The 27,166-nt window shown below is 37.8% G+C and overlaps 1 protein-coding gene across 7 annotated transcripts in view; it reads right to left on the bottom strand.

Moving 5' to 3' along the window:
* The window catches only part of LOC5564449 (protein still life, isoforms C/SIF type 2), a 560,183-nt gene that overhangs the window by 319,375 nt on the left and 213,642 nt on the right, over window positions 1-27,166 (bottom strand). For 5 of the 7 annotated variants that reach the window (XM_021842095.1, XM_021842091.1, XM_021842096.1 and 2 more), the window contains 4 exons: window positions 25,123-25,170; window positions 15,979-16,171; window positions 14,147-14,404; window positions 13,423-13,567 (listed from right to left, as the gene is read on the bottom strand). In XM_021842095.1, coding sequence (XP_021697787.1) covers window positions 13,423-13,567; window positions 14,147-14,404; window positions 15,979-16,171; window positions 25,123-25,170 — 644 coding nt within the window. The remainder of the gene's footprint in view (window positions 1-13,422; window positions 13,568-14,146; window positions 14,405-15,978; window positions 16,172-25,122; window positions 25,171-27,166) is intronic. The other 2 variants (XM_021842094.1, XM_021842097.1) reach the window with 2 other exon arrangements.

Raw genomic sequence — 27,166 nt, 5'->3', positions numbered from 1 at the left:
CCATTTTGAGCCTTTTCTTTGAAAAATCGTAACTCAAGAAAGAAGCATCGTAGGAACAAATTTTTTTTTTATGAAAATGAAAGCAAATTTTCTCATGAATAAAAAAAAATATTAACTGGAAAAAGTTTTCAACAAAATTTTCCACCGTTGAGAAAATTCATAAAGAAAAGCCGGAAAAACTATGCTCCTCGTAGAAAATTCTCAAAAAAAAAAAAAAAAAAAAATGAGAAGATAATTTCATAAGCTTTAATCGCTGAAATTTTTGAAATATACTTTATTTTTCGTTTTTGAGTTATGGGCAGTTTTGTGGAAAATGACCATATAAGCCTTTTCTTTGAAAACCCATAATTCAATCGATTTTTACAGCACGAGTCGTACTTGCCGAGTTGGATAATTACGATGAGTGCTGTAAAAATCGAGTTATGCAACGAGTTGCGTACAACATGTTTTGTATTTCATAAAAGACCACTTGAGGGTATCAGAAATGATATCGGAATGCATTCACCATTATTTTACAATTTATGAAAAAAATGTTGTTTAATGATTCATTGCGCAACTCAAAACAGTTGCGTAATGAGAAAGCGTTGCGTAATGAATCATTACAGCACTGGTTTCCGTTGCGTAATGATTATTCCCGCTCTGCATACTGCACTGCAGGAAAGTAGGCCGTTTCATGACAGATTGGCGTGATGAAAAACAGCCTATTACGATGATGAATTGCAAAAAAAAACTATTCCGCAACGATTTTTAGCAAAACGGCCGTGAATGTCATATCCACGGGTTCACGACTCTACTGATGAAGAAATTTAAAAAAAAATGAAGAAGCTCTATGTTTCCAACATTTTGCAGCACACCAATAAAAAAATTCCCGGAAAATCAATGCATTGCAAATAGGTACCCCAAGCAATCGCAAAGTAACCAATAGCTGACCATCCCATTTAGCATCACCAGGGATCCACAACATGCAGTGATTACATCATCATTCACACCTAATCGAGACAGTGATGAGACACGCCGGGTGACAACGATGCACAGTAGTGCACAGTACCGAACCCCTCTACGACCAACTTGTAGTAGCCCAGAGGAAACCCCCAGGTTCCAGTTATCTATGTTGACTGCATCTTGGACTGCATCCGTTTCTGCTAGGACAAACGGAGCCTTCCCTAGCCGAGTGGTTTGAGTCCGCGGATACAAAGCAAAGCTGTGCTCAAGGTGCAAGCAGCTACACACGATATATGAATTTAAATTGAAAATTTTGGATAATAAAACTCTCAGTTAATAACTGTGGAAGTGCTCTTAGAACACTGAGCTGAGAATCCAGCTCTGTCCCAGTTGGCAGGTAACGCCAGAAAGAAGAAAAAGAAGGAGGCAATCCAGGAAAACGCTGTTGCTCGTTTCCGAATCGTTGCTCAATTCGTCGTTTCTGCACTTGAATGTCGTGTCTCATCGTCTCCGGGAGACACCAGTTCTCTGCCATATAGCAGCATCTGCTGCTGCTCCACAGTAAGTTGCCAACAAATTCTATTCGGAACAGGAAAGTATATTTCATTCGAATCCCATTCGAGTTGAAGTTCCTCTTTTTTTTGCTGTCCTATTCATCGAACATCGATAATATATGGTACATAAGAGTAGTTGCCATCCCCGTGTTGGGATGCGGTATCTCTCCGACACGGGTGCGACAGTGAGTTGCCAATTCTGAACCGATTTGCTTGTCGCTTTCTGAATGTATATATGAAGGTATGTTGTACAAGAGAAAATTGTTGTAAAATGATTCCTATCAGTTCAACAGAGATTTTCTATGGTGTTGATGAGTAGGTAAATTGAAAAAAAAAAACTGGCAATCTGTATATTTTACAAATATAGAATGTCAAAAAAATTGCCATAACAATTATATTTAAATGAATTAAAAAAAAAAAATGACATATACCATGGATTTTTATAATTACTAGATAGGAAAAAAATAAAATGAATCCCAAGCCGTTCAGATTATTTCAGACATTATATTATTTCAAAACTGGCTTCAAAATCACATTTTAAATATTTTTTTAGCTACGGACTATTTTAAAAATATTTTTCAATTTGAAGAATAATTTTAATTTAGACAACATGGCATTGACAAGCTGCACCATGTCTGTCCCGACAATCCAGTGTTAGTCTTCGCACCATGACTTCTCATGCAATTCGTAAACAAACTGTGTACGATAAACCGAAAGTACTCAAATTCATTCAAATACAGATTTATCTACATTAAATTGATTTTTTAATCTGACACAGAGTCAATTTGTATGGAACACAGATTTTCTTCCAACAATTTTCGTATGGACACAGCATTTGTTATATGGGGCATAGGTTTTCTAACCTGGGTACAGATTTTCTATCAAATCATCTTGCAGCTCTGGCTGTCATTATGCTATCCAACTTTCGACGAGCGAATTAATTGATATCTCGCGATTTAGAATTGCAAAAAAAAAAACTCGAAAATATACATTGGTGCTCAGAAAACGTTAAGCTATACCATGTGGGAACAAATTTGATAACTTGTGTAAAAAAAAACAATTCAAAGATTATTATTATTTATTTAGTTGGTGTTACATCAATTAATTTGATAAAACCTCGTTAACGATGTTACGCCAATTTACTCGGTCCAAGGCTGTGTCTCTCCAACCTCGATTTTGGCCCACGTTCTCCAGATCTTGTTGCACCTGATCAAGCCACCTCGCTCGCTGTGCTCCCCGCCTTCTTGTGCCAACCGGATTCGACGCGAACACCATCTTTGCAGGATTGTTGTCCGGTAGTCTTGCAACATGCCCTGCCCAGCGCACCCTTCCGGCTTTAGCAACCTTCTGGATACTTGGTTCGCCGTAGAGCCTAGCGAGCTCGTGATTCATTCTCCGCCGCCACACACCGTCCTCCTGCACTCCGCCAAAGATCGTTCTAAGCACCCTTCGTTCGAACACTCCAAGTGCTTGCAGGTCCTCTTCCAGCATGGTCCATGCTTCATGTCCATAGAGGACCACCGGTCTTATAAGCGTTTTGTACATGGTACATTTGGTGCGGGGGTGAATCTTTCTCGACCGCAGCTTCTTCTGGAGCCCCAGTTCCACGTACCGAGTTTCCAATCGCTAGTCCATTTCCGTCGCTGTGGTCTTTGCCGATTGTTCCGGTCCGTATTCTCTCGTTGACGTTCCTGTGCTGATGTGTTTTTACGGCTGGCTTGCAGGGCCTGACACCAACCCCCTAGATTTCCGGAGGACCATTCCCCCTAAATGTTCGGAGGGCCATAGTGCGCAGTTTAGCTTAGAGTCCTTCTCTGGCACTCGGACGATGATCAGCCGCCCTTGACATGGGGAACAGACGCTGTTGTGAGCCGCTCCTAACATGGAGTACAGACGCTCAAGGTTTGCAGAAGCAAACCCCCCCTTCCCTGTCAGCATACGACCAAAGTTCCCACCGGGGGTTGGTTACCCGATCTTCCCTAAGGTTACTCGTACCCCGGCCAGTACCGCGAGGAGGTAGGGATAGGAGTTGCTGGGCAAGAGGCTAAGGACCGCACAGAGGGGTCTATTTTATTCCTTCAGGTACGCGAGGTACCAATGGTACGCCATGCCCAGCCATTTACCAACCACAATTCAAAGATAGTTTCTCTAAATGACACATTTCGTGAGTTTCCCCTAATATGTATGCCCCACACACAAGTTACTGGATTGTGCACCGTTTCGAGGGATAGGTGTGCACAGCAGCTGGTGCAGCAAGAAACTGCAACTCTGGAAGCAATTCCCAAAGAATCCGAACGAATTGCTCCATGAATGGCGTGTTCGTTAAAGCTATTTTCGCTTCGCATAAATTCAGAGTAGCAGACGAGAGAGAGAGAGGAAGAGGGTTACCCCCGTGTGGTTTCGTCGTTGTCGTATGATAGATTGGTTCGATTAGGATGGAGCTTCATTTCGAATGCAAAAATGTGGCAGTTGTAACAACATTGGAGATGTTGTGATTTGGATTCTGTATGGTTGTAGGCAAAACTGGGACGAAAAACTGGGAAGTTCCTTCAGATGAATCGAGAACTGATTCAAATGAACTTGATGCTGCAATATAGATAAAGTAGGTATAGATCTTGATCAAATCGTTTATCATTCAAGATTGATTTAAGGTTCATTTACGCTGTAATCATTGGAGAAATCAAGAAGTCCTGTAACAAACCCTGTATTCCTTTGATTCTTGGACAAAAACATTAGAACAATTATGCGAAGAAATGTAAGACAATATTATTCAAGTAAAAACAGAAGAAATTTCTGCATAATTAAAATATAAAAAAAAAATGTTCAGAAAATCCTAAAAAATGTCCTAGATTATCAAGTTTTGTACAACCTTCTAAATTGCAACAATTGCAGAGCCGTTCCGTTACAATGTAACCCATTTAATCCAAACAGTCTTTGTGTCCGGCTGTAATACCTTCCAATTTTAGAAGCAAATCAATTTTTATTGTCCATCCATGCGTTGCTAATTTTAATTACACAGGTCAATGTACACCGGGGCTTGCGCTTTTGTCTTGAGACACCTTCCTGTACACAAAAGCAAAAGCAGAAAGATCAAAGAAGTTGGTCCAAACCGGGATTTAGGATAGATGAGTGTCTGCCAACAAGACTCCAGCGTTTCATCAAATTCAAACATATGTATATGCGGAGAGACGTTTGGGTATTCAAAACACTGGACGTGTGTTCCGATATCAATGCATCATCAACGAAAGGTATTCGTTAAAAGCTTAAAACCTCGCTAGGAAAGTTGCAGTTAATGCTGGACTAGAATGTGGTCGGATAATGAAGGTGCAGTAGAGTTTGAAAGGCAAAAGCTTATCTCGTTGTGGCTACCTCGTTACAGAATGTTTCCGGAGAAATAAACCATTGCAAATGATTTTGGAGAAGATTAATTCTCTGCTCAAAACTATTCAATTATGCTTCCCATTAAATCCATTGATGCATATGATAGGGTGCTTTATAATCTGTAGCTAATTCAGAAGCTTTCGATTTGTTTTACTTATTATGTATTTAGTACTTACCTCATAACTGCATCTTGATTTTCCTTTCTTTCATTATAATTGTATATTGTTTGGTTGAATTACCGCAATAATAGCATTGTTCGGATTGTTCAATTTGTATCTGTTGGTTTTATGGTAGCAACACTCATCAGATTTGAAAATGCACTTTTTGCTAGCTTTAGTACGTTCATTTTATATTACCAGAAACAAAAATAGGCCAATTAGTGCGAACGGTTCTTAAGTCGAGCCAATCAAAGTGATTCATGTAAAGCTAATGATGACCAAGAAATGCAACTCGACTTTGTCAGTCTAATTGATTCGAGTGTTGCATTTACAGATAAAATGTGTAAGAGGATTGAATCATAAGGAAACAATTTGTAAAACGAATGCAGTACTAGCATCATTTTACGACCATTTTTCTAAGATGCATTGCATTGAAAAAAAAAAAGACTTGCTTGACTAGAAAAATACTACAACCATTTTGAAACTTAACCTAAGAGCTGTCGCGCTGTTGTACTTTGTATAACAGCTGTGATTTCTCGCGAAACATTACTAAAGGACCTATGTACAACTGAGAAGCTCTCTTGGTTTACTTTCTCTTTGATCAATAACTGAGTCACATTAATCTCTTCTGTTGCGTTTTTTGTATGAAACAGTAGTCAAGGAAATTGCCTTTCGATCTGTAGTGAAAATCTTCCCAAAAGCTTTAGTATTCTACTGTTATAATCTAAAGAGAGCGAGAGAGGAGAGAATCTCTCGTTTGTTCATAGGTCCTTTAGTAAAGCTTCGCGAGATTTGTATGCTATCATTTTACAACAAAGATAAACCAAAATATATTCTTCAAGAATCTTCTTAAGTACAATACTCAAAAGTTATTTTTACAGTATGGTCCTTCATAATGCGGTAAAATTAACAAAAATACATAAAAGTCGCATAATAATGAACGCACTATATAGTTTTATAGGTTCGACTAGACTACAATTTGAAATCGATATATTTCAAAATCCAAATAATTTCGAAACATGGGGTCTTCAGTAAAGTTGTTTATGAGGGGGTGGCTCCTAAACAACTTTGAATTCGACCGCTGGATGGTATTAGTGTGCATGAAAATTTGGCTTTTGTTTTGCAGATATCTCAGGAGCCTGTCCATTTGTTCAGTTCAGTAACTCAAAGGCTACCATTGTTTGAACAAGTTAATTCAAATTTTTGCCACGAGGCGCGCGAGTGAGCATACAACTTTTGTTTTGCAGATATCTTAGGAGCCTGACCACTTAGGAAGATGGCGTCTTCAACAAAGTTGTACAGTAGCTCAAGGACTATCATTATTCTAGCCAAAAGATTAGAGATTTTGCCACCATACGAAGCTAGTGAGCATGAATTTTTTGTTTTACGAATATTTAAGGATCCTGACTTTTAAGAAAGATGGAATCTTAGGCAAAGTTGTTCAGTAGCTCAAGGGCTATCATTGTTTTAGTCAATCTCCAATTTCATGGCCTTTAAGCTACTGAACAACTCTGCCGGCGACACCATCTTTCTAAGAAATCGTTCTGCTGAGATACTTGCAAAACAAATGTTCCATGCTCATTGACGTCATTGAGGCATTGAGTAAATTGAATACCAAGTGTGCATTTTATAGCAGTATGAGAGGAAACTAAAATTTAAAAAAAATACCAGGAACTCAAATGTGATTATTTGAGGCAGATATTTTGTATAACTCATACCGCATACTAGGTAAATAGTCAGAAAATAATTCTGATAGTAAGTCCTTCGCTATTACATTACGAGGTTCATTTATAATCTCAATGTGGCTGTTCTGCGGTTATAATTTCCAATGTGACAAAACAACTTGGTATGTTTTTCGAATTTTCTAGAACAATCTTACAGATTTCAGTTAGTAGATCGAAGGTATTTATCATTTGATGACTCTTCATGGTATTAACTCCAATTTGTCAAAAATTTCGAATGTGACTGTTATGCAGTTATGGGCAGTTGAGCTACTGAACAACTTTGCCGAAGACGCTATCTTTCTAAGTGATTAGGCTTTTGAGGTATTTGCAAAACTGAACTTTCGTGCACACTAGCGCTGCCTGGTGGCGGGATCCCGAAACTTAAAAATCACCGCATGTCACCTCTAGATCTCCTAAACAACTTTTTAATCAAACCTGGAGTTATGGATGCTTTTCGAGAGCCGTGAAGATCTTAACAAACACACATAACTAAAAAATAAATTTACTGGAGAAACCCACAAAAAAAAAACACATTGCAATTTTTGCTGGCTAAAACGGTAATTTTTAACCATTCCCCTTTGAAATCAAAGTGCAATAACCCAGTAAAATTTTTTGGATTTTACAGCAATTTTCAACCAACTTGCGAAAAAGGTAAAAAGATCAGTTTTTTGGAATCTGTGTAAATTATCAATATTGGTCATGTGATTTTGTAAATATTTCGAAGCTCTTTGGGAAACCAACATTCCCCTTACAACATATTTTTGACCTTAATTTTGTTTGCACCGTTTTGACTTATTTTTCGAACACTTAACGTTCAACGCACCGACATCCTAGTTGTTCCATAGAACTCTTGGCAGCCAACTACTCAGTCGCATGGGACGCACTGGAAGAGCGGTATCATAACCGAAAGTTGATCGTGAAATCGTATCTCGATGCGATCTTCGGTATTAAAGCTGAACGACGGGAGAGCTACGCTGAGCCAGCTAATCAGCGATTTCTCGAGAAAAACTTGCAGATGTTTCAGAAGATGAACCAGGATACCAGGTTTGTTCGAGGCTCGATAGCACAACACTGCGATTTTGGGAGGCGTCACATAATTTGATGGAAGTACCATCCTACATTTATAAGGTTTAATCACCGCATGACTTTATTATTATTAAAATAAAGTAAAATAAAATAATAATAAAATAAAATAAAATAAAATAATAATAATAAAGTCATGCGGTGATTAAACCTTATAAATGTAGAATATAATTGGCAAAGAAATCTAACTTCAGTTCGAATGATCACTTGGGCAAATTAGGGGTATGCGATATTAGACGCGAAAAAATCCAATAAGTAACGTCAATTTCGTATCAATCTCCGAAAATATGCCAACGATCGATAGAACTGTTACATACGCCGAACAATATAGTTAACAGGTCGAGGCGACAAATTTTTGCCTGTCTAGTGTTAGTAGTGACCAACACTACAACATCTAGCCGTTCAAGACCAGGACGTTAGGCAACGATTTGTCGTTTCGATTGTGTTGTTCACACATATGGCCCTCTGTTAAAACAAATTTTCAACTTCTATTCATTTCTCTCGTCGCTCGCTTGCGATTCTATCCATCTTGTCATTTCATTACTTTCGTTACTCCCTTTCACTCTGAGTATAGATATTGTATTCACCGAAAAAAGCCAATGAATTTTAATAATAATAAGTACCATCCTATCGAAAACTTTTCTGAAGAATCACTGCGCTGTTCTCCAATCCGTTGGCTCAAGTAATCCCCCCGCTGTCGAGATGAAGACCACAGGTGAAAATCCTTCGACCCCCGGCGGTCATTGCTGCTTTTGTTCCGAACCGTTCCATCCAGCGTTTCTGTGCAAAACGGTTCCAGAAGATGGAGAGAGCCGAACGATTTGACGATTTCATTCCCATGTGAAGGCTTCGACATCATCCAGTGGAATCTACCAGATCGCATCGTGCTAGCAGATCCAGCTTTCCACCAAACGTCAGTCTTGGCAAGGCGACTCGGCCCAAATCAGCAGCTGAAGGAATAGTACCGTAATTTCGGGTGAAATCGATCATTTTTCCCGGTTTTCCTTGTCTGCTTTCCAAAATGTTGATAATGAGGTGAGGTTCATTAGCTCGTGAATCGAAATTTTCTAACAAATATGATTTTAGTGCTAAAAATCATCTCCACAATAAAAAATCGGCGGATTCTATTTCGGGGTGAAATTGATAACTTGTCAATACGATTATTGTTAGTTTTTAAAACAACTCTACATACTGAACTTGAGTTCTCTGAATTCGTATATGCTTGCCAAATTCTAAACAATACAATATTCATAGAAATAATGAATGATTATATTTGAATTACGCGGAAAACGCCTGAATGTAGGCAATTTTCCTAAAGAATTTCCAGTTATTGAACAGAAATTCAATTATTTCAAACGAATGAGCGGTACGAGTTTTTGATGATGAAATCTGGTTTGGGAATATATTTTAAGCATCCTTGTAAACTTTCACGTTTATGCCATGTTTATAACCTTGTTTATAACCAAACTTTGATTCTTCGACCTTGACGCTTGCTCCTGCGGGGGCCGGCGATGAGGGCAGAATCAAACAAGTCGCGCATTGGTCGAGTAAAGTGAAAAAGTGCCTCGTTCGATTAGTTCTTTTTGATCTTTCGACGTTGACGCTTGCTTCTGAGCAGTGCGTCAAAAAAGCCCGAGCAGTCGTCAGTTGTTTTTCCTCTCGGGTCGCGCGCCTATTTTCTCTGAGTGCTTTTATATAGCCGAGCAAACAAGTGAAGCTGAAAGTGGATTGTTGCTGCTCAAGGATGACGGATCAATTGGTGAGCTTGTTTCATGCTACTATTTCTAATTTATAAAATATGTATGACTGCACCTTTAATCGTTACAACGGTGAGACGTAAATATGATTTTTCAACAAACTATGAAAGGTTCGTCACTGTGAGTGTCGATGTAAACTCTGATTCATAAATTATTTATGTCTAATTTTTTTTTTCAAAACACCTTTTTCCTTTGACCTTTATTTTTGTTATTAAAAAAAAAACTTTGAATGGTTCAACACTACGAGTGTAGACTTGCGAAAGGTTCACTTTATTCAACAAACTTTGAAAGGTTCGTCACGTCAAGTGTCAGCATATTTTTTATCTACATAGATATTGTTCATATCGTATGAAAATATTATATTTACATATAAGCATGTTTATATCTCACAAATAAATATTTATCATGGTCTAATCGCTTATCATAGTGAATCCTGTGTCCCAACGATCCTCCCCATTAACAAACATCCCTCCCAGTAACCTTTGTGGAGATGCAGAGGCAAACACGGTCTCTAAATAGCAAAGATTACACACTAACATTCCTTCCCCCAATCCCACCTGACTGACTTTGGTCAATCACGGAATAGCAACCATTGATATGTGTAGTCAGTCGAAGCTAAGCGAAGCTAAGCTGTTTATAACCTTGTTTATAACAAGAAGTTCGTGGATGTGTGTCAATACTTTTCATAGATATAAACATTCTTTAACGCAAAAAAACATCACAGCACACAATTCGACAATAGTTCCGACAAACAACGTTCATTCACTGCAGGTTGCATTGATATTTGTGCTCCATTAGGAAGAAATAAAATCGTGTGACACGGTGATCAATGTCACCCTACTGATCAATTTCACCCGAATTTACGGTACCGTAAAATGAGGTGAAGTTGATCCCTTTTGAGCGATTCTGTTCTGTAACTCCTGATAGAATACATGTATTATTATCCACAAATTTTTAAAACATGTTCGGGTAGGATATCTATCGAATTATACAAACAAAATTTCAATTAAATGTTCATTTAACTACAAACATATATTTTAAAAATCAAAAAGTGAAGTTTTTGATTCCGGGGTGAAGTTGATCAATCATAGCGATAAGTTTCCTAAAATAAAGAGATATGCTATTCACCTAATTTGGGGTCACTGAATCTGGATCAATTCTCTAAAATCTTACAACTTAATGATATATCGGTCAATTTTAAATTTGAATGTGGTAAATTTCAGAGTACACCACATTAAACGCCTAAAGGTATGCAATTTTCTTTGAAATTGGCAACTCGCACACAAAAAAAATACATTTTTTACTCAGAAAATGATTGTTTATCCACAATGCAAACTCAAAAATGGATTCACAGAACATATCTGGAATGTATGAAACAGTTTATTTAAATGGTGTCTTTGTATAGCCTTATCAATAGTCGATTGTTTGGAGAAAAACCGTTCAACAGTTCATCAAACATTTCATAAAAAATCTGTTTTTCCATGGTATAATTATCTTGAATGTCAAACCGAACTACGACGTCATATAAATTGTGCTAATTGAAATCGAATAGTAGCTCTCTTGACAGTTTATACTTGTGGGTAAGTGAATGATCAACTTCTCCCCACTGATCAACTACACCCCGAATTACGGTACTTGGAGTTCATGGCAAAATACGAATGGATGGATCACATGAATAGAGTTAGCGAAGATAAGTTGGCTGGATTGGTGTGTTATTACTTGCCGCATCACGCCATATTGAAACCGGACAGTACTACTACAAAGCTGCGCGTAGTGTTTGACGCTTCTTGCAAAACCTGGTAAGTAGTTCAAAACGACCTCGTTTCGATTCACGCTCGATTTTGCATGCACCGGATCGGCATCGTGGCCACCGTAGCAAAAATGTTTTGGATGATCAACATGTGCTCTCGAGGCCACAAGTAGCAGCTTATTTTGTGGAGAAAATCCACTGAAGAGCCGATCAAGATCTATCAGTTGACATCAACTTCAGAATCAACTCATTAGACCGCAGCAAAGATTGTACGGAAGGATTTCTACGTCGACCAATGATTACTGGAGTCGATAACCCCGAAGAAGGCAAACACTGATTGAAGAAACGACCAGTCTGACAGATTCGGCTGAATGCACTTTGCGTAAGTGGAATTCCAACTGCGAAGAAGTACTCAGCGATCTGCAACCGCATCTACGTCATGAACCAGCGGTACTCGGAACGGATTCACTTCCACCGACTGCCACCGTGGAGACCTTGGGCCTCGTCTCGTGTTTTCAAATTCCGATAATTTCAACTTTACCATTCCCAAGTGGAGTAGTACGTTGAACGTCACGAAGTGTGTCGTCATTTCCGATGCGTTCAAGCTATTCGATCCCTTGGGATTGGTGGGTCCTGTAGTCGTTGAAGCCAAGATGGAAACTGCAAGTGAGCTGGGACGAGCCTCTTCCAGAAAACCTCCAAACATTTTTGTTGTAGTACCGGAGGAATCTCAGTTCCCTGGAATCCATCTGCATTCCACGATGAGTCGGTTATTTAAAGCGTTGCACTTTGTTCGAATGGCATGGATTTTGCGACGCTTTGGACAGTGCTTATGGCGCATGCTTGTATCTGCGACGGCACCGTCCGTGTCCAGCTAATGATGCCAAAAACAAGAGTTGCGCCACTGGAAGACTTGAAGAAGAACAAACGCAAGCTGTCCACTCCTTGTCTCGAACTGTCGTCCGCTCTACTGCTTAGTCACCTGTACGAGAAGGTCAATCAGGCCACTCAGTTGTCAATACCATCGTTTTTCTGGACCGATTCCAATATCGTAAAGTTTTGGATTGCGTTCACACCGTCACGATGGCAGACTTTCGTCGCGAACAGAGTGTCCGAAATTCAGCACATGACAAGGGGTGGCGTCTGGAATCATGTTGCAGGAACCGAGAACCCGGCTGACGTGCATTCTCGTTGTCAGCTGCCCAGCTTGAATACCAATCCCTCTGGTTTAATGGACCAGTTTGGCTGCATCATGGTCGGAACTTCTGGCCTGAGGGTTCTGTAGTTTCCGTAAAGCAACTTGACCCAGCTTCGTTAGATGGACGAAGAACCCTTCAGTTTCGGAACACCGGAAGCATCCAATAATAATCGATCACCGTCATCCTCTCGCTTCGCTGATAATCCAGCACTACCATCTTAAGATACATCATTCCGGACAGCAAGTGGTCATCGCCAGCACCAGTGAAATTTTCTGGATTTTGAGCAGAGCTGCCGCCGGAAAGAGTAAATCCGGCAACGCCATTCCTCAAGGTTGCAGTGGATTATTTTGGACCTGGTCTCCTACCCTCATCGTCGCAGCCCTCCTGTGAAATGCTTTGTAGCTGTATTTGTTTGTCTAGTGGTCAAAGCCGTCCATGTTGAGCTAGTCAGCGATCTTACCACTGAGGCATTCCATATTTGTTGTTCTACCAGGTATCCGGGACATTCCGCCGTCCGAAGTCAACCATCGTCCTTCCAAGATCTCGTTTGTAAGTCCCACATTTCAATTTCAATGTCCATAATAATGATCTATAATATCTAACGATCTTTTCAAGTGATTTATCGTCATTTGAGTTATTTCTAATTTACGCAATGCTAGTTGGAATTATATTTAAATAACTTACGAGACGATTGTTGCTAACATAAAACCATACAAATGTTGAACAAATCTCATAGCTGATGGTTTTCAACTCTTGATAACCATTGATCTAACTTCATCTCCCCAAACTATTTTGTCATCACCCGAGGAGCTATCATTTCCATCTGTCATCAGTAATCACATAAGAATAGAAACAATCTGATCGGTGTACTTACCTCCGACGACGTCAAATAGCACAGTCGCGAGTCGGTGCTGTCGATGGACGCCTGCTGCACAATCCCGTAGCGAGGTTCCCGGTCGCTCATGTAGTCCGACCGCAAGCTGTCCTGTCGATCGAAGACACCCCTGGACGAGACAGAGCTTGATATCAGTTTTATAATAAGACTCCCCCGGAACCACTCGAGTGATGACCGCACGCCCAAGTAACAATTTCAATCTTTTTCGGTATCAGGGGCTATTTATTGAGGTTGGTGCATAGACTTTGTCGATTGTTCTATAAGCGTTGCGCACTGAGTAATGTTAGCTCAAAAGAGAAAATTCCCAATAATCAATTATGAGGTATTTCCTGGAGTATTTTCAATCTCAATCATTTGAATCTTGTTGAGTCAGTTGTTTTTAAGTATACGATCCAACTATTAGGGTTTGAGATTACATTTGAATTATTGAATTGAATTTAATTTTGAATTGATTTTGAATATTTAAGTAAGCTGAAATATTTCCCAATGAATTTTCAAATGTTCCCAAATAACTCAAATAATATTTCAGAAATGTTTAAAAGGTTTCAAATATTTGAATCATTTGTTATAATTTATGGTGGATCGCAAAAAAATAACCTCACTTTAAGGTAAGTCGTGCATTCAAAAAGATTGGGAACCCTTGCTCTAATTGATACAACCAAAAATTGTTACTTGAGCGGTCCCCCTGCCCGTGGACACTTACCTCTGCTCGAACGAGTCCGCTCGGTTGCTCTTGTAGCCCGAATCGTTCAGGCTGGAATCCTGACGCAGCGAAGGTAAGGAATCCCAGGGAGAGCGTTTATGCCCACCCATAGCGACATTGCTCTGGGAGGCCACCAAGCCCGGACCGGATCCGGACCCGAAAGTGGAACTGCCCGAGCGCCAACCATCGGAGTGGCGGAACCATTGGGCCCGAGCCGATTCTCCGGTGCATGATGCGCAGCGATTGGCCGCCGAGTAGCTTCAGTAGAGGAAAGTAATTGTTATTAAGGTAAAGGATAATTTGGGGCCGTCCATAAATGACGTAACATTTTTTCACTGATTTTTTACGCCCCCTCCCCCCTCGTAGCATTTCGTCACAAATGCTGGTACTCCCCCTGGAAAATACGTAGCATATCGAGCACCCCCCCCCTATATTTTTTAATTTGTTTTCCTTAGTGACTGGGTTGGAACAAAAAATTGGAATTGAGAAGTTCAATACAAAGTTTGATATTAATTACTGACTGAAATGAAAGGATAATCTATTCTAACAGTTTGATACACAGTAGCGCTCAAAAGTAATTTGGAAAAGTTTTAAATAAACATTTTCCTTGGTTTTGGTTTCCAGTTTTTTATAGACTAAATTATATTACTATTGCTGTTCTTACCATAAAAAACAAGTTAAATATAAAAAATGTGAAACATTGATTGGATTGATAAAACCGTTACTGTCGAGTTAGGGTCCAATATATTGTGTAATATATTGAACAAACATTTCGTTATATTAGAGGATTGTTTTTTTTTTAATTATTCGTTGTTAGGAAATAGATTTCATTGAAGATGATCAAGAAAATATATTAATTTGAAATGAAGCATCGTTAATATTATCCAATTTCAAATCATTTTAGTAAACAGTGGCCAGATACATAAAAGATTACACTTGAAATATTTGGAATGTTGAGAAAATTTTAGCGATTATTATACAAATACAATAAACTCTATTAATATTTCATTTGATTTTCATTATCGTTTCCATACTGAAATAATCTTACACAACCTATAATGAAACCGTTAAATAATAAAAATTCTTCAAATTACCGAGTTATTACCAAAATTTAATGATAGGGCAATTTTGTTAACACTTGAATCTATTATCCTCATTAATATTTAGGCTATTCCATCAAGATCATTGATATATCAAAACAAATGATGAGTTGATTGGGTGGAGATCTCCAACATTGAAGGCATTATTCACGGAATATCTTGCTTTAAATGTAATATTTGCCAAGAAGAGCATATTTTATTTTCTTGAAGAATTAAAGCCCCAAAAAAATATGGATAAAACTAAAACGGCTGACTTTATGTCATGTTAACAAATGGCAAAAAAATGTACTCCAAGTAGTTAGAGCATTGATTTTTAATCAATTCATTAAACTTATTTTATTTATTTATAAATTTAATAATTTGCACACGAATATAATATAATATTCACATAATAATTTAAAGCTTCAAAACATCTGTTTGATTGCATTTATCAAGAAAATCTAAAGTTTCATAGATATTTTTTCAATCTTGTCATATGAATGTTTTGAAGCTTAATCATAATTTTATAACCCAAGTTTATAAGTAAAAAAAAGAAGTTTCATAAAAAATAATTGTATGCAATTTTTTTTCAGCGCCTTTCTTTTTACGAACTTGATTCAAAATGCTACGTCCACTAGCTAGGACCCCTCCCTCCCCCTCGTCACACTTCGTCACAAATTCGTGAAGACCCCCCTCCCCCCCAAAATAGCTACGTCATTTATGGACGACCCCTTACATAAAGAATTATTTTACTTGGAATTGTGATCGCTCAGATAGCCACGGTCCCGATCCCGGTCCCGTTCGCGTTCCCGTATCAGCTCGTTGCGATCGCTGTAGTAGCCATCGCGATCGCGGTCACGATCTCGTTCCCGAACCTGTGGAGGCCGCTCGGGTCCCAGACGATGGGGCAGCGGAAGGGTTGATGATTTGGCACTGGCGGAGGATCCTGGAAAAGGAAAATTAATGCAGTAAGTGTGTTAGACGCTAAAATGTGAAAGGAGGATTGGGGATTCTATATTTTCTGAAAAATCCGATGACGATGAACGACTGAATAAGGCTTATGAAGAGTGCCCAGAACACGACGTGAAATCTGCCATCTTAGCTGATAAAGCTCAGGTTGGAAGAGAGGACTTTTACCGTCCAATCGATAAGGAGAGCCTTCACTCCATTAGGAGAATCTGGGGTAATATGCATCCTTGAGGCAAAACGACTCATGGTGCTATTTTTGGCTATTTGCGTAGTAATTGGGAACAATTTTTCATCAAGGCCTGATGGTATGAATTCTCAACAGACGATTTGACAAGGAAAAAACCACGGAAAATATTCCAAAATATTCATGAAAACCATCATTTCTTAGATGTCATCGATGTTAGAAGTTTCAGGGGTCCTAGCATTGACTCGGATCACTACCTCGTTGTGAGTAAAATTCGAGCGCGGTTATCAGCTATAGCATATTTAACACCAATTGCGATTCAATATCCAGCACTTCCCAAGCAGCTAAGTTAATTTTATGCTATGCTTCTATAAAACCAGAAATGACACCAATAATCTTTCAAACCTCCAATCCAATCATGAACCTCTCATAAGACTAAAGAGACCCATTCTAGAGACGGTGTTGAGGAGCAACTTTCAATATCTCTTAAAACTTATAATCATGCACTTATGACAGTCCTCACTCCAACTCTTCAATAAACCTTCCATAAGTTATTCTCATGACAAGTTGAATTCACAATATATTTTCATGTTGGTTTAGTCAGCTTATCAATGAATACTGTTTTTTTGAACAGCCTATCTATAAAACAAAATGCAAATGAAAACATCTGTGATGGTAAGTTTCTTTTTTTCGAAATCTATCTGTTGTGGTGCAGAACTCCTGCGTTATACATAATTGAACGCACCACTACACTACACCACAAATAATTAAAATATAGCCTATCAGTTCTGTTCAAGCAACCTTACAAGATGAAACGTTATTCTGTGTCCGTCCGAAAGTTTCTCCTACAACGTGCTAGTTTCGCCTTCGCGTCGGTCCGCCATCAAAATTTTTCTCAACTTCATCGAAACCCGTAATAGATTTTGCTGAATATGAGAGGAAGAAGAACTGCCCGGTCTCATTTGCCCTCTCTTTAAAAAAGGTCATAGTTTAGAGTACGCCAATTATCGAGGACTAACACTCCTCAATTCAGCGTGCAAAATATTGTCAACACTGTCAATTACTGTGAGTAACGATTTGTAACATTCGCTGACATATTCTCATTCTAATCAAAAACCAGAGGCGAATATTTTACATTTTCTGTGCTATGTTTGCAACCATGTGTTTGATGATTCATTAGATTATAATCAGGTTGTTTAAGGTTGTTACCAGAATATGAAAATATGAAAGTTATTACCAACTTTATGTAAAACATAAATCACCCGAATGGCTCGATACTATTGTAGTCTATGAGAGTTGCTGCTCTTGAACGCTCTCGTGCCACATACCAAACGAGAGAGTGAAAGTTTACATTTATAGGGTTCCCCGATTGCGATGTGCCACGAACTGTTATGGTTCACGAACACTCTCTCAATATAGCTTGATCAGCTTATTCGGATCAAAATCCAAACCATGAATGTCACGTATTCTATTCAACATATTGAGACCCGGGGCCTTCCTTAGACGAGTGGTTAGAGTCCGCGGCTACAAAGCAAAGCCATGCTGAAGGTGTCTGGGTTCGATTCCCGGTCGGTCCAGGATCTTTTCGCAATGGAAATTTCCTTGACTTCCCTGAGCATAGAGCATCATCGTACCTGCCACACGATATACAAATGCGAAAATGGCAACTTTGGCAAAGAAAGCTCTCAGTTAATAACGGTGGAAGTGCTCATAAGAACACTAAGCTGAGAAGCAGGCTTAGTCCAAGTGAGGACGTTAATGCCAAGAAGAAGAAGAAGAAGATGATATTGAGACCCTTGTGAAAGATCCTTGATGAAATTCGGGAGTACAACTTGCAGACTCATCAACTGTTCATTGATTTCAAGGCGGCGCACAGTGCGTTTATCCATAGACAAAAATCAAATTTCAAGTTATTGTTTTTGTAGATAATAAGTATCCACAAGCGTTCATAGATAGTATCCGCTATTGAAACAAGTTTTGATAAGCTATACAAAGCACTACAACAAGCGTTGTGGCAGTTGTCGGAGTAGCAGAGAAACAAAATTTTGTCGCATGTTTCCAGCATTCCTTTCAACTAGTACGGAGAGTGTTGAAACCAATCTATTCAATCAAAATCCAGGAGAGAACATGGCTAAAGGTTGGTAAAGTATATTTGATGGGATAGGCACACCATTTTGAACTATAGTGAGATATCGGCACGATGAGTTGGCTATGAAATCAAACTTATGAAATACTAACATGTTGTTCCACCTAAATCACCCACAGAAATGTTTCTTATAGTGTTTTTTAAGAGCTGAAAGATACAGCTGTAACTTTTTGCAACTCTTTGAGATTTTTTGACTATTTTTTTTGAATACTCCTTAACCAGCACAAGTATGAAAATGAGTTGTTTGTGATAAAACATCCGAAAATCTCGCAACGCTATGTGGTCTGGACTCAATCAGACATCACACCAGAGCAAGTTTATGCTTAAAATAATGTATTTTAAATGTAGTTTCCAAGATTTTATTCAAATTTTATATTAAAAACATGAAAATTTCAAACATGCGATTATTTTGCATAAAAGCGTAAAAGCTACTTTTGCAGCTCAGATTGAGAAGAAATGTTTTTGAAAATAACTTCTTGCATTATAATGAGCAATAAAAATACAAATTGCGAGGGGTTTCTTGGAAAATATGGAAATGACGCGTGGGACAGTTTTGCAATTATGCTTATATTATATGTCATTTATGCAAATTGTAGCTCTTTAGACCAAAAACAGCTTTCCCTTCCAAATCAAGGTGGTCAAATGGCTTGATCTTCCAGTTATGATATTTGTCTCGCATCTCCATACATTCAACGCACTGTGCGGCGTACGATTCATTGATAAGAAACGAGCCGTGGTAGAACATGGTTTTCGGGCGAACCTGATTAAACTGATTCGTGCAACGTTGGAAGGATCAAAATGAAGTATACGGATTCCGGATGATATTCCAAAATCCTTCGTAACTTTAGACGGATTGAAGCAGGGAGATGCACTTTCAATCCTATTGATCAACATAGCATTGGAAGGCGCAATAAGAGACCCTGCGTGCAAAGAAACGGCACTATCATCATACCAAGGAGCATGGTTTTGCGGAGGATATCGACAAAATCGGGATTCATCTCTGAGCTGTGGAAGAGGCATACGTTATTTTTAAAAGGGAGACAACGCAAATTAGGCTCATTACAGTCAAATTTAGCATTTTCAACAGTCAATATCTCAAAAACTAGACGTGCCATGCTATTTCTGAAAACGGAAATAGACTCAGCAACCCTTAATTTAGTAAATAGCGGTATTTTGGTTCTTGCGACAAAACCGTGTTTCGCAGTGTTATTAATATCAGAAAGAAAAAGTAAATGGTTACTGGTAGACATCGGGGCCCATAGGAGATGTTGGTATTGAGATGGACATTGGAAATTGTGTACCTTGGAACTCTAGTGACTTACGATAATTATGTTATCCGTATTGCAGCGAAGACGAAACTCGCGTTGTGTAAGACTCTCATTCTTCTGGTTGTTCTGTACGGCCACGAATCTTGGACGTTCAAAGAAGTCAACTGGAGAGTTTTTGGGGTCTTTGAACATAACCTGCGAACAATACTCCGCGGTAAATTGGGCAATAGCATCTGGCGGTGTCGCATGAATCACGAGTTGTATCAAGTCTATAGAGAAATGGATATTGTTAAGCGTATAAAACACGGCCGGATGCGGTGGGCTAGGCATGAGCTCGCATGTCGGAGGAACTTCAAGCTAAAGTAATATACGGCAGAGAACCAGGGAAAGGCCGTCGCACAGTATTCCAATCGGCCGAAATCGTGAACTTAATTCTGTAGCACATTTAAACGTGATTTTTTTCGGAATGGTGTCTTCGGACGAAAATTGTCTAAAAATATAGCGCATGTATTGACGGTAAATGGTAGTTCGCAACTTTGCCGTGGGCGGCGCTGCGGAACTATTTTTTTGAAATGACGATCTTTAAATATGTATAATATATAAGTTGTAGATAATTCAAATACAAACAACTTTCCCAAAGTCACCTAGTGTGTATTCAGCCGCATTTCCAAAATACGAGAGTATTTTATGAACGACCCCCTAAAACTAGGTTTTCTCGTATATTTTGAAAATGCGAAGTTTCCGGTAGCAACAATGTTCTACAAAATTGTGTAAACAGTCAAAATGAATCATTCTCTATAAGACAATTGGTTTCTAAAGATCAAGGAAAAGCAGCTATAATCATTTAAGTACAAAAATCAGTCATTTTTGGGGTTCGTGTATTTATTCGGGTGGCAGGTGGTGGCAGATGAAACCGAGTAAGATTCATAATACATCATTAGTAGTTGTAAATGTCGATAGTATCTTTAGTATCCCTTTTACTTAGAGGAAGTTTCATCAATGACTCTTATCACCCTGTAGTACTTAGTTATATGATGGGTAGAGGGCTATGTGGCTCCATACCTCTTCTTTTTCTTCTTCTTGACACATTAATCATCATTACGCACAACCAATAGGTTCCAAATACATTTTTGAAGAAAGTTCTCAATGAGTCTCTACAAAATGACTCGCCATACAACTATTTTTCTCTTGCAGTTTTAGCTATTTTTCGTACATGTTGATGTTTTTGACTTTGTTGTGAGTAGAAATAAGTTTAAAGCTAGAATAAGATTATTGCATTAGATTAAGACCAATACAGTCTATACAGCAATGCTGAAGACGAAGTAAATGAATAAAACATTGTTGCTACCGGAAACTTCGCATTTTCAAAATATACGAAAAACAACTAGTTTTAGGGGGTCGTTCATAAAATACTCCCGTATTTTGGAAATGCGGCTGAATACACACTAGGTTTCTTTGGCAAAGTTGTTTGTATTTGAATTATCTACAACTTATATATTATACATATTTAAAGATCGTCATTTCAAAAAAAAAAATAGTTCCGCAGCGCCGCCCACGGCAAAGTTGCGAACTACCATTTACCGTCAATACATGCGCTATATTTTTAGACAATTTTCGTCCGAAGACACCATTCCGAAAAAAATCACGTTTAAATGTGCTACAGAATTAAGTTCACGATTTCGGCCGATCGAAATACTGTGCGTCGCCTCCGTGGTAGACCACGCAACAGATGGCTTTTTGCAGTTGTGGAGGATTTGAGCTCGCTTAACGTACAGGGCGACTGGAAACGATTGGTCCAGGACCGGGTCCAAGGGAGATGGCTTCTTCATTCGGCGTAGATTCAACGTAACAGCAAGGAATTGTTGCCATCAAGTAAGATATATGATGATACTTTGAGATGTTCCAATAGGCTACGGTGGTTTTATGAATAGGGATTACTAAAATTTCTTTTTATTCATACTATTTATTAGCTCCAAGGTAAAGGTTATTGACGAGAGGATGAATGACGTTAACCTAAAGTTGAGTTCTCGCATGGAGATGCAGCAATTGACGCCATGGTCCTCCGAAATCACAAAATTGAATAAACTGGTTGTAATTGTTTGGCGGAAAACTGAATCGTTTACATCGATGCCTAGCGTTTCGGCAATCGAGGAAGCCTCATTGAGCCTTTAATATCCAGAAAAATCGTAGTGAATTTTCTTCTACTACCGTCGTTGGGGGTGAGAATGGGTCAAAAAAGGATATGTACGATTTATTTATTGAATAACTTTCGCAATTTAACTCCAATAAACTTCAAATTTGGTGTGTATATACTTTGATGATACTTTAACAACTTTCAAAAAAAAAAAATATATATGGAAAAATATGTATTCGCTGCGGCGCTATACATAAGTGAATGAAAAATGGCCCAATCTCACCCACTGTAATTGAAATAACTTGTTTTCGAGAATATTATTGCAAAACCATTCACAGCTGAAAAATATTGATGAAATACGATGCAAAAAAGACGAAAATACATCTAAGATGTTTCACAAGTATGATAAACCCACTTTAAAGAACGAATATAGCAAACAATTGAAGAGCTATAAGAAAAAATATGTAAACCCAGCATTTCTCGTCAAGTTTACACAAATTTTCTCGTTTTTCTCCTCAAAATGGCTTCAAAGTCTCTTTCTCATTGCCATAAAGCCTATTCAGTTTCCCCAAAAGTTTACAGAAACAGTGATTATTTTAAACCTTCGAAAGTAGTTTTTTTATTTTATTTTATTTTTTATTTTATTGATGTACAAGGGGGTCAGGGGCCAAGTCTCCAGCGTAAGTTTGAAAACTCACACCGTCCATAATACACCGGGGGGTTTTGGAGTTTGGGAAGTAGGCAACGCAACATCTTTGACCAGAAGGTTCTTTAAGTTTTGCTTCTACTCTTGACTTCCAATACACGTATGAATGATGCAAGGTCAAAAGAACATGAATCAGTCATACATATAGGGGTAGTGAAGTGTTTTGCCTAAGGATATGAGAAAGGAGGGATTTTGGGTGGTGTTTTGTAAATAGCTCTGTGGAATAAGTTTGTTATTAGTTTAGTTAGTTTTTAGTTAATCTGATTCAGCTTGTAATCAGTAATAAGCATATTTACAAAAACATGATACTTAACTTTTCTCGGCCAATACGCTGCCATGTCTTTCCTCTCCAATGGATTTTTCCTCGTTGTAATGGCGGGTTAGATATGAAAACAAGGATAAAGAGAGAGGAAAAGTTAGTGATTGTTACATGCTTTATTGCTGTATTGGCCTACGATGAAATCATAGAAAATTCGCTCTTTGGATTCCCATGATAACAATCCCCATGCAGCTTACGAGAAACTCCATGGCAATGATCACTGTACGCCATGTGCGGCATTCAGGATACCTCAGCAATACTGAGGACGAACCACAAAAAATGAATCCAAAAGAGCGAAAACCTCAATGTTTCTATGTAGGACAATTCAGCTTTAATGCATGTGAGAAGTTCTTGGTGATATTCTCACAACGGCCATTCAGAACGGTTCGACGGATGTAGATAAAAGATCATTATGATAAAATTAACGCGACGACATGTTAGAGAACTCAGAACGATTATTGTTTTTGCAACTGTTAATTTCGATAGTTAAACTTAGGGTCGGTTATTGTATATAACTTTTAAGATAAGCAGGAGTAAAGCACGAACGCGAAGTAATGACCTTCCATCCCATCTTCAAGTGCTCCCCATAAGTACAACACTTCATTCTGGCACTTTAGAACGTCCATGTTGTAACTTGTTCACACAAGAAATCTGCCTCGACCGAGTAGGCAGAACGCGCCCATACCCCTTTCTGAACCAAAGGACAGAGTATTTTAAACCTTCGAAAGTAGTTAAATACATTTTAGGCAGATGTTGACGTCATAATTCCGGTATTTCAGCGATTCAACTCATTTATACTCCCGTGAGTTGTTTCTATAATATGAAAACAATAATAAATAATAAAATTAAAAGGAAACTCTTCGATAGAATATAACGATGTTGTTGCGTACGAAAAACAGTTGCTGGTTTGAGAAATTGTCAATGTTATTCAATGCACGGAATCCTCAACTAGACTTGTTTGATGTTTCAGCAATGCTGTATTTAGAAAGAATAAACACATCTTAATGAAGAAAGAGTACACATGGCACCGTAAAACGACAAAAAAGTAGATTTGTGATTTCTTTCACCATCGTTCTTCCTTGACCAAATCTCACCCCCATTTTTGATGTTTTAGACACCGTACCGAAAAAAATGAAATTTATGTGGAAAAATCAAATAGATTCCGGAAAATACGTGTGAAGTGTAATGAAAAGACTTTCAACCTTCTACTAGTATAACGATAGAGGTTAAAGTACATGCGTGAAACTTTGCACAGGAGAAATTTAATGTGGTAAATTTTATCTAGTTTCAACATACAAGTTTATTGATATTGTTTACTTTATCAACTACTATTTCTAAAAATGTATATTGTGATGAATAACGTGTAATAATATGTTCCCTAACATATGGATTATCAATTTTAGTTATATCAGCGTTGTTAGATGAAATATTTCATAAATCATATTTTTCCGTCTTGACCCAATCTCACCCCCTAGACCCATTGTCACCCCCATCGACGGTACTTTAAAGCCCATATTTGTAATATAACACAGTGATAACAAGATATACATCATGCATTGATTTTGTTATTTTTTGTTATCAATTGGAAGGCTCCAGTTATCAAAGAATTTCAAGCTGACAGATCAAGGATGCAATCAACGGTTGAATGACGTCAAATGTTTGTTATCATAATTCGATCCTTGTAACTAATTGATTACATAATGAGCTATCAATTAGGAAAACACAATTTGTTATCGACCTGTTTCAAATGATAACACAATGAGATATTCATATGATATTTTTAGTATAAACTTTTGTTATCACGTTTGTTGTGTTGCCTGCTTTTGTCAACCAACACGAAAGCAAGCTAAGTTATCAAATGCGTGTTATAGGATGAACCTGTTGTATTTTTGTTATTCAACTTCGCTCGGGGGATGTAGAAAAGGATATTTAGAGAATTAAATCTAAAATCAAAAATTCAATTCATTTTAGATGTTGATATTTGGCTAAGGATGATTTTTATTTTATGTATGTATGTATGTGTTTGTTATGTGTTCGTTTTTGTGAATATTTTTTTCCGAAAGCGTATTATTGAAAGAAAACGTATAATTCGTAGGTGTTTTGCATTAGGTGACTTTGTTCGTATCGTATCAATATTTTATACAATTTGGAAACGGGTCAAGCTTGCTTACCATTCATTCCGACGTCGCTGTTGCAAGCGCTGGCCGATCGTACCAATACTGAAATATAACACGCCAATCAGTTTGTTATGTTCATGGTGTAAATGTGTGTGCGTTTGCTGCGAGATAGGTGATACTTGACTTGCAGAGTGCGAAATTTCACGACATTTTTGACAGATCAGACATTACGTGGAAGGCTTCGGTGCAGATCATTGACATACGGATACGGTTGTGTGCCGCATGTGAGAATGTCGACGGAAAATTGTGACTGGAGTACGTGCTTCGAGGTGTTATAGTGGTAAAAGATGGAAAGTGTAGGTGTGGAATATAGATGTAGGTGTAGCTTAGTGCAATAGACGAAACATTTGAGCAAAATATGTTTTGATTATTCCTTGTGTATTCGTTTTAGTTAAAAAAATAGAGATGAAACATATCTGGAAATTTTCCGTGATTGGAAGTAGCATTTTGTATCAGTTTTCTTTTTATCAGGTATTTACTTTAACAGAATGAATCATTTATTCATATACGTTATTTGTAAAGCTCGAATTCTGTTCGAATCGAACAGAATTTCTAGGCACCTGATAAAACAACGGAAACTTAAAGTGATCAGTATATCAACTTTCTTGAATCACGAATTGTAGTTGTATCCAGACTTATATTCTTGCAATCCATTGCAATGATATAACATACGTTCTAGCAAACTGAAACAACCTATCTTATATTTTAATTTAGACTTGGCAAGCAAATTTGCATTTGCTGTTGTTTGGTTTACAGTAAAGTGGGGCAAAAGTTTCTTTTTAAGACTTCTAGCTCAATTTAAAACAAAACTTACAAATGTCATTGTGGTTCGAAAGTTATTCAAGTAAGAGACTTTCACTACAAATATCATAAAATCGATTGAGATTTGGAAAAGTTATGAATATTTATGGTATTTTATCGTAAAAAATGTAATTTTTTGGCGAATTTTCATGATAAGCCTAGAAACGCCCGAACATAAAAAGTCGAAAAATATTTTATCTTTATTTGGTTCTATGTACTGAAAACATAGACCCAAATAGAGATAAAATCTTTCTCGACTTTTTATGTTCGGACGTTTCTACTCCTATCATGAAAATGCTTTGAGGTATATTAGTTTTTGCATAAATGCTAATTCCTTTAATTAGTTGAAAATATTTTGGCTATCAGTTTATTCATGCGTGAATAACCTGATCGTCATGATTTTTTTCAATTATCTTCAACCCCAAAGTCTGCCACAGTGGGCCTGGCCATTTTAATATTTGTATCATATCGCTGATATTCTGCAAATATTAATGCTGACAAGAAAATACCTGAATAATTTTAGGTATTTCCAGGATGCTTTTCAATATTGTCTGTGTAAGTGCTTAGATTAGATTAGATTAGATTAGATTAGAAATGCTTAGAAACAATTTTTGGCCCATAGTGGGGCAAAAGTTCAAATCAGAGGGGCAAAAGTTCGACCCATTCATAAACTAACGTAAAAATTAGTAATTTGTCTGAAATCTACATATTATCTTCAAATTTAGCGAAAATTGCCTGTTTGTGCGAAAGGTCACCAAAATTTCACATTTTCACTTAGTTTTTCAATAAACTTTTTTTTTGAGTATATTACAATTAACCCTACTTTTGGCAATTTTTTTGAGGAAAATTTAGTGTGTATTTATCTGTAAACATAAGTTTATGGCTGGTATAAAGTATGCCTGTTATGTCGATATTTTGTGTTTCGAACAGCGAACTTTTGCCCCAATTTTTAAACTGTTATAACTATAAACGGGTAAACATTTTGACACAAGTGTGTTAAGCAAAATTATGGCCAATATGTTGAAGGTTTACTGTGTGGTATTTATTTCTTTTCAGTTGCTTTTGTCTTTCTGAAAATTTTGATTCACATTCGAACTTTTGCCCCACCTTACTCTATATATTCGCAGCAAATCCAATGTGTTTATGTTTGATTATAAAATGTTTGGTATTTATTTAAGCTGCAATCCAACTGGAGGAAATAGGCTTATATTTGTTGAAGAAATCAGCAAGATTTCCA

Source organism: Aedes aegypti, chromosome 2 (genome assembly GCF_002204515.2).
Source record: "Aedes aegypti strain LVP_AGWG chromosome 2, AaegL5.0 Primary Assembly, whole genome shotgun sequence".
NCBI classification, from domain to species: Eukaryota; Metazoa; Arthropoda; class Insecta; order Diptera; family Culicidae; genus Aedes; species Aedes aegypti.
Note: the sequence above shows the minus strand (reverse complement) of the source record. Positions and strands in the feature narration are given on the sequence as shown.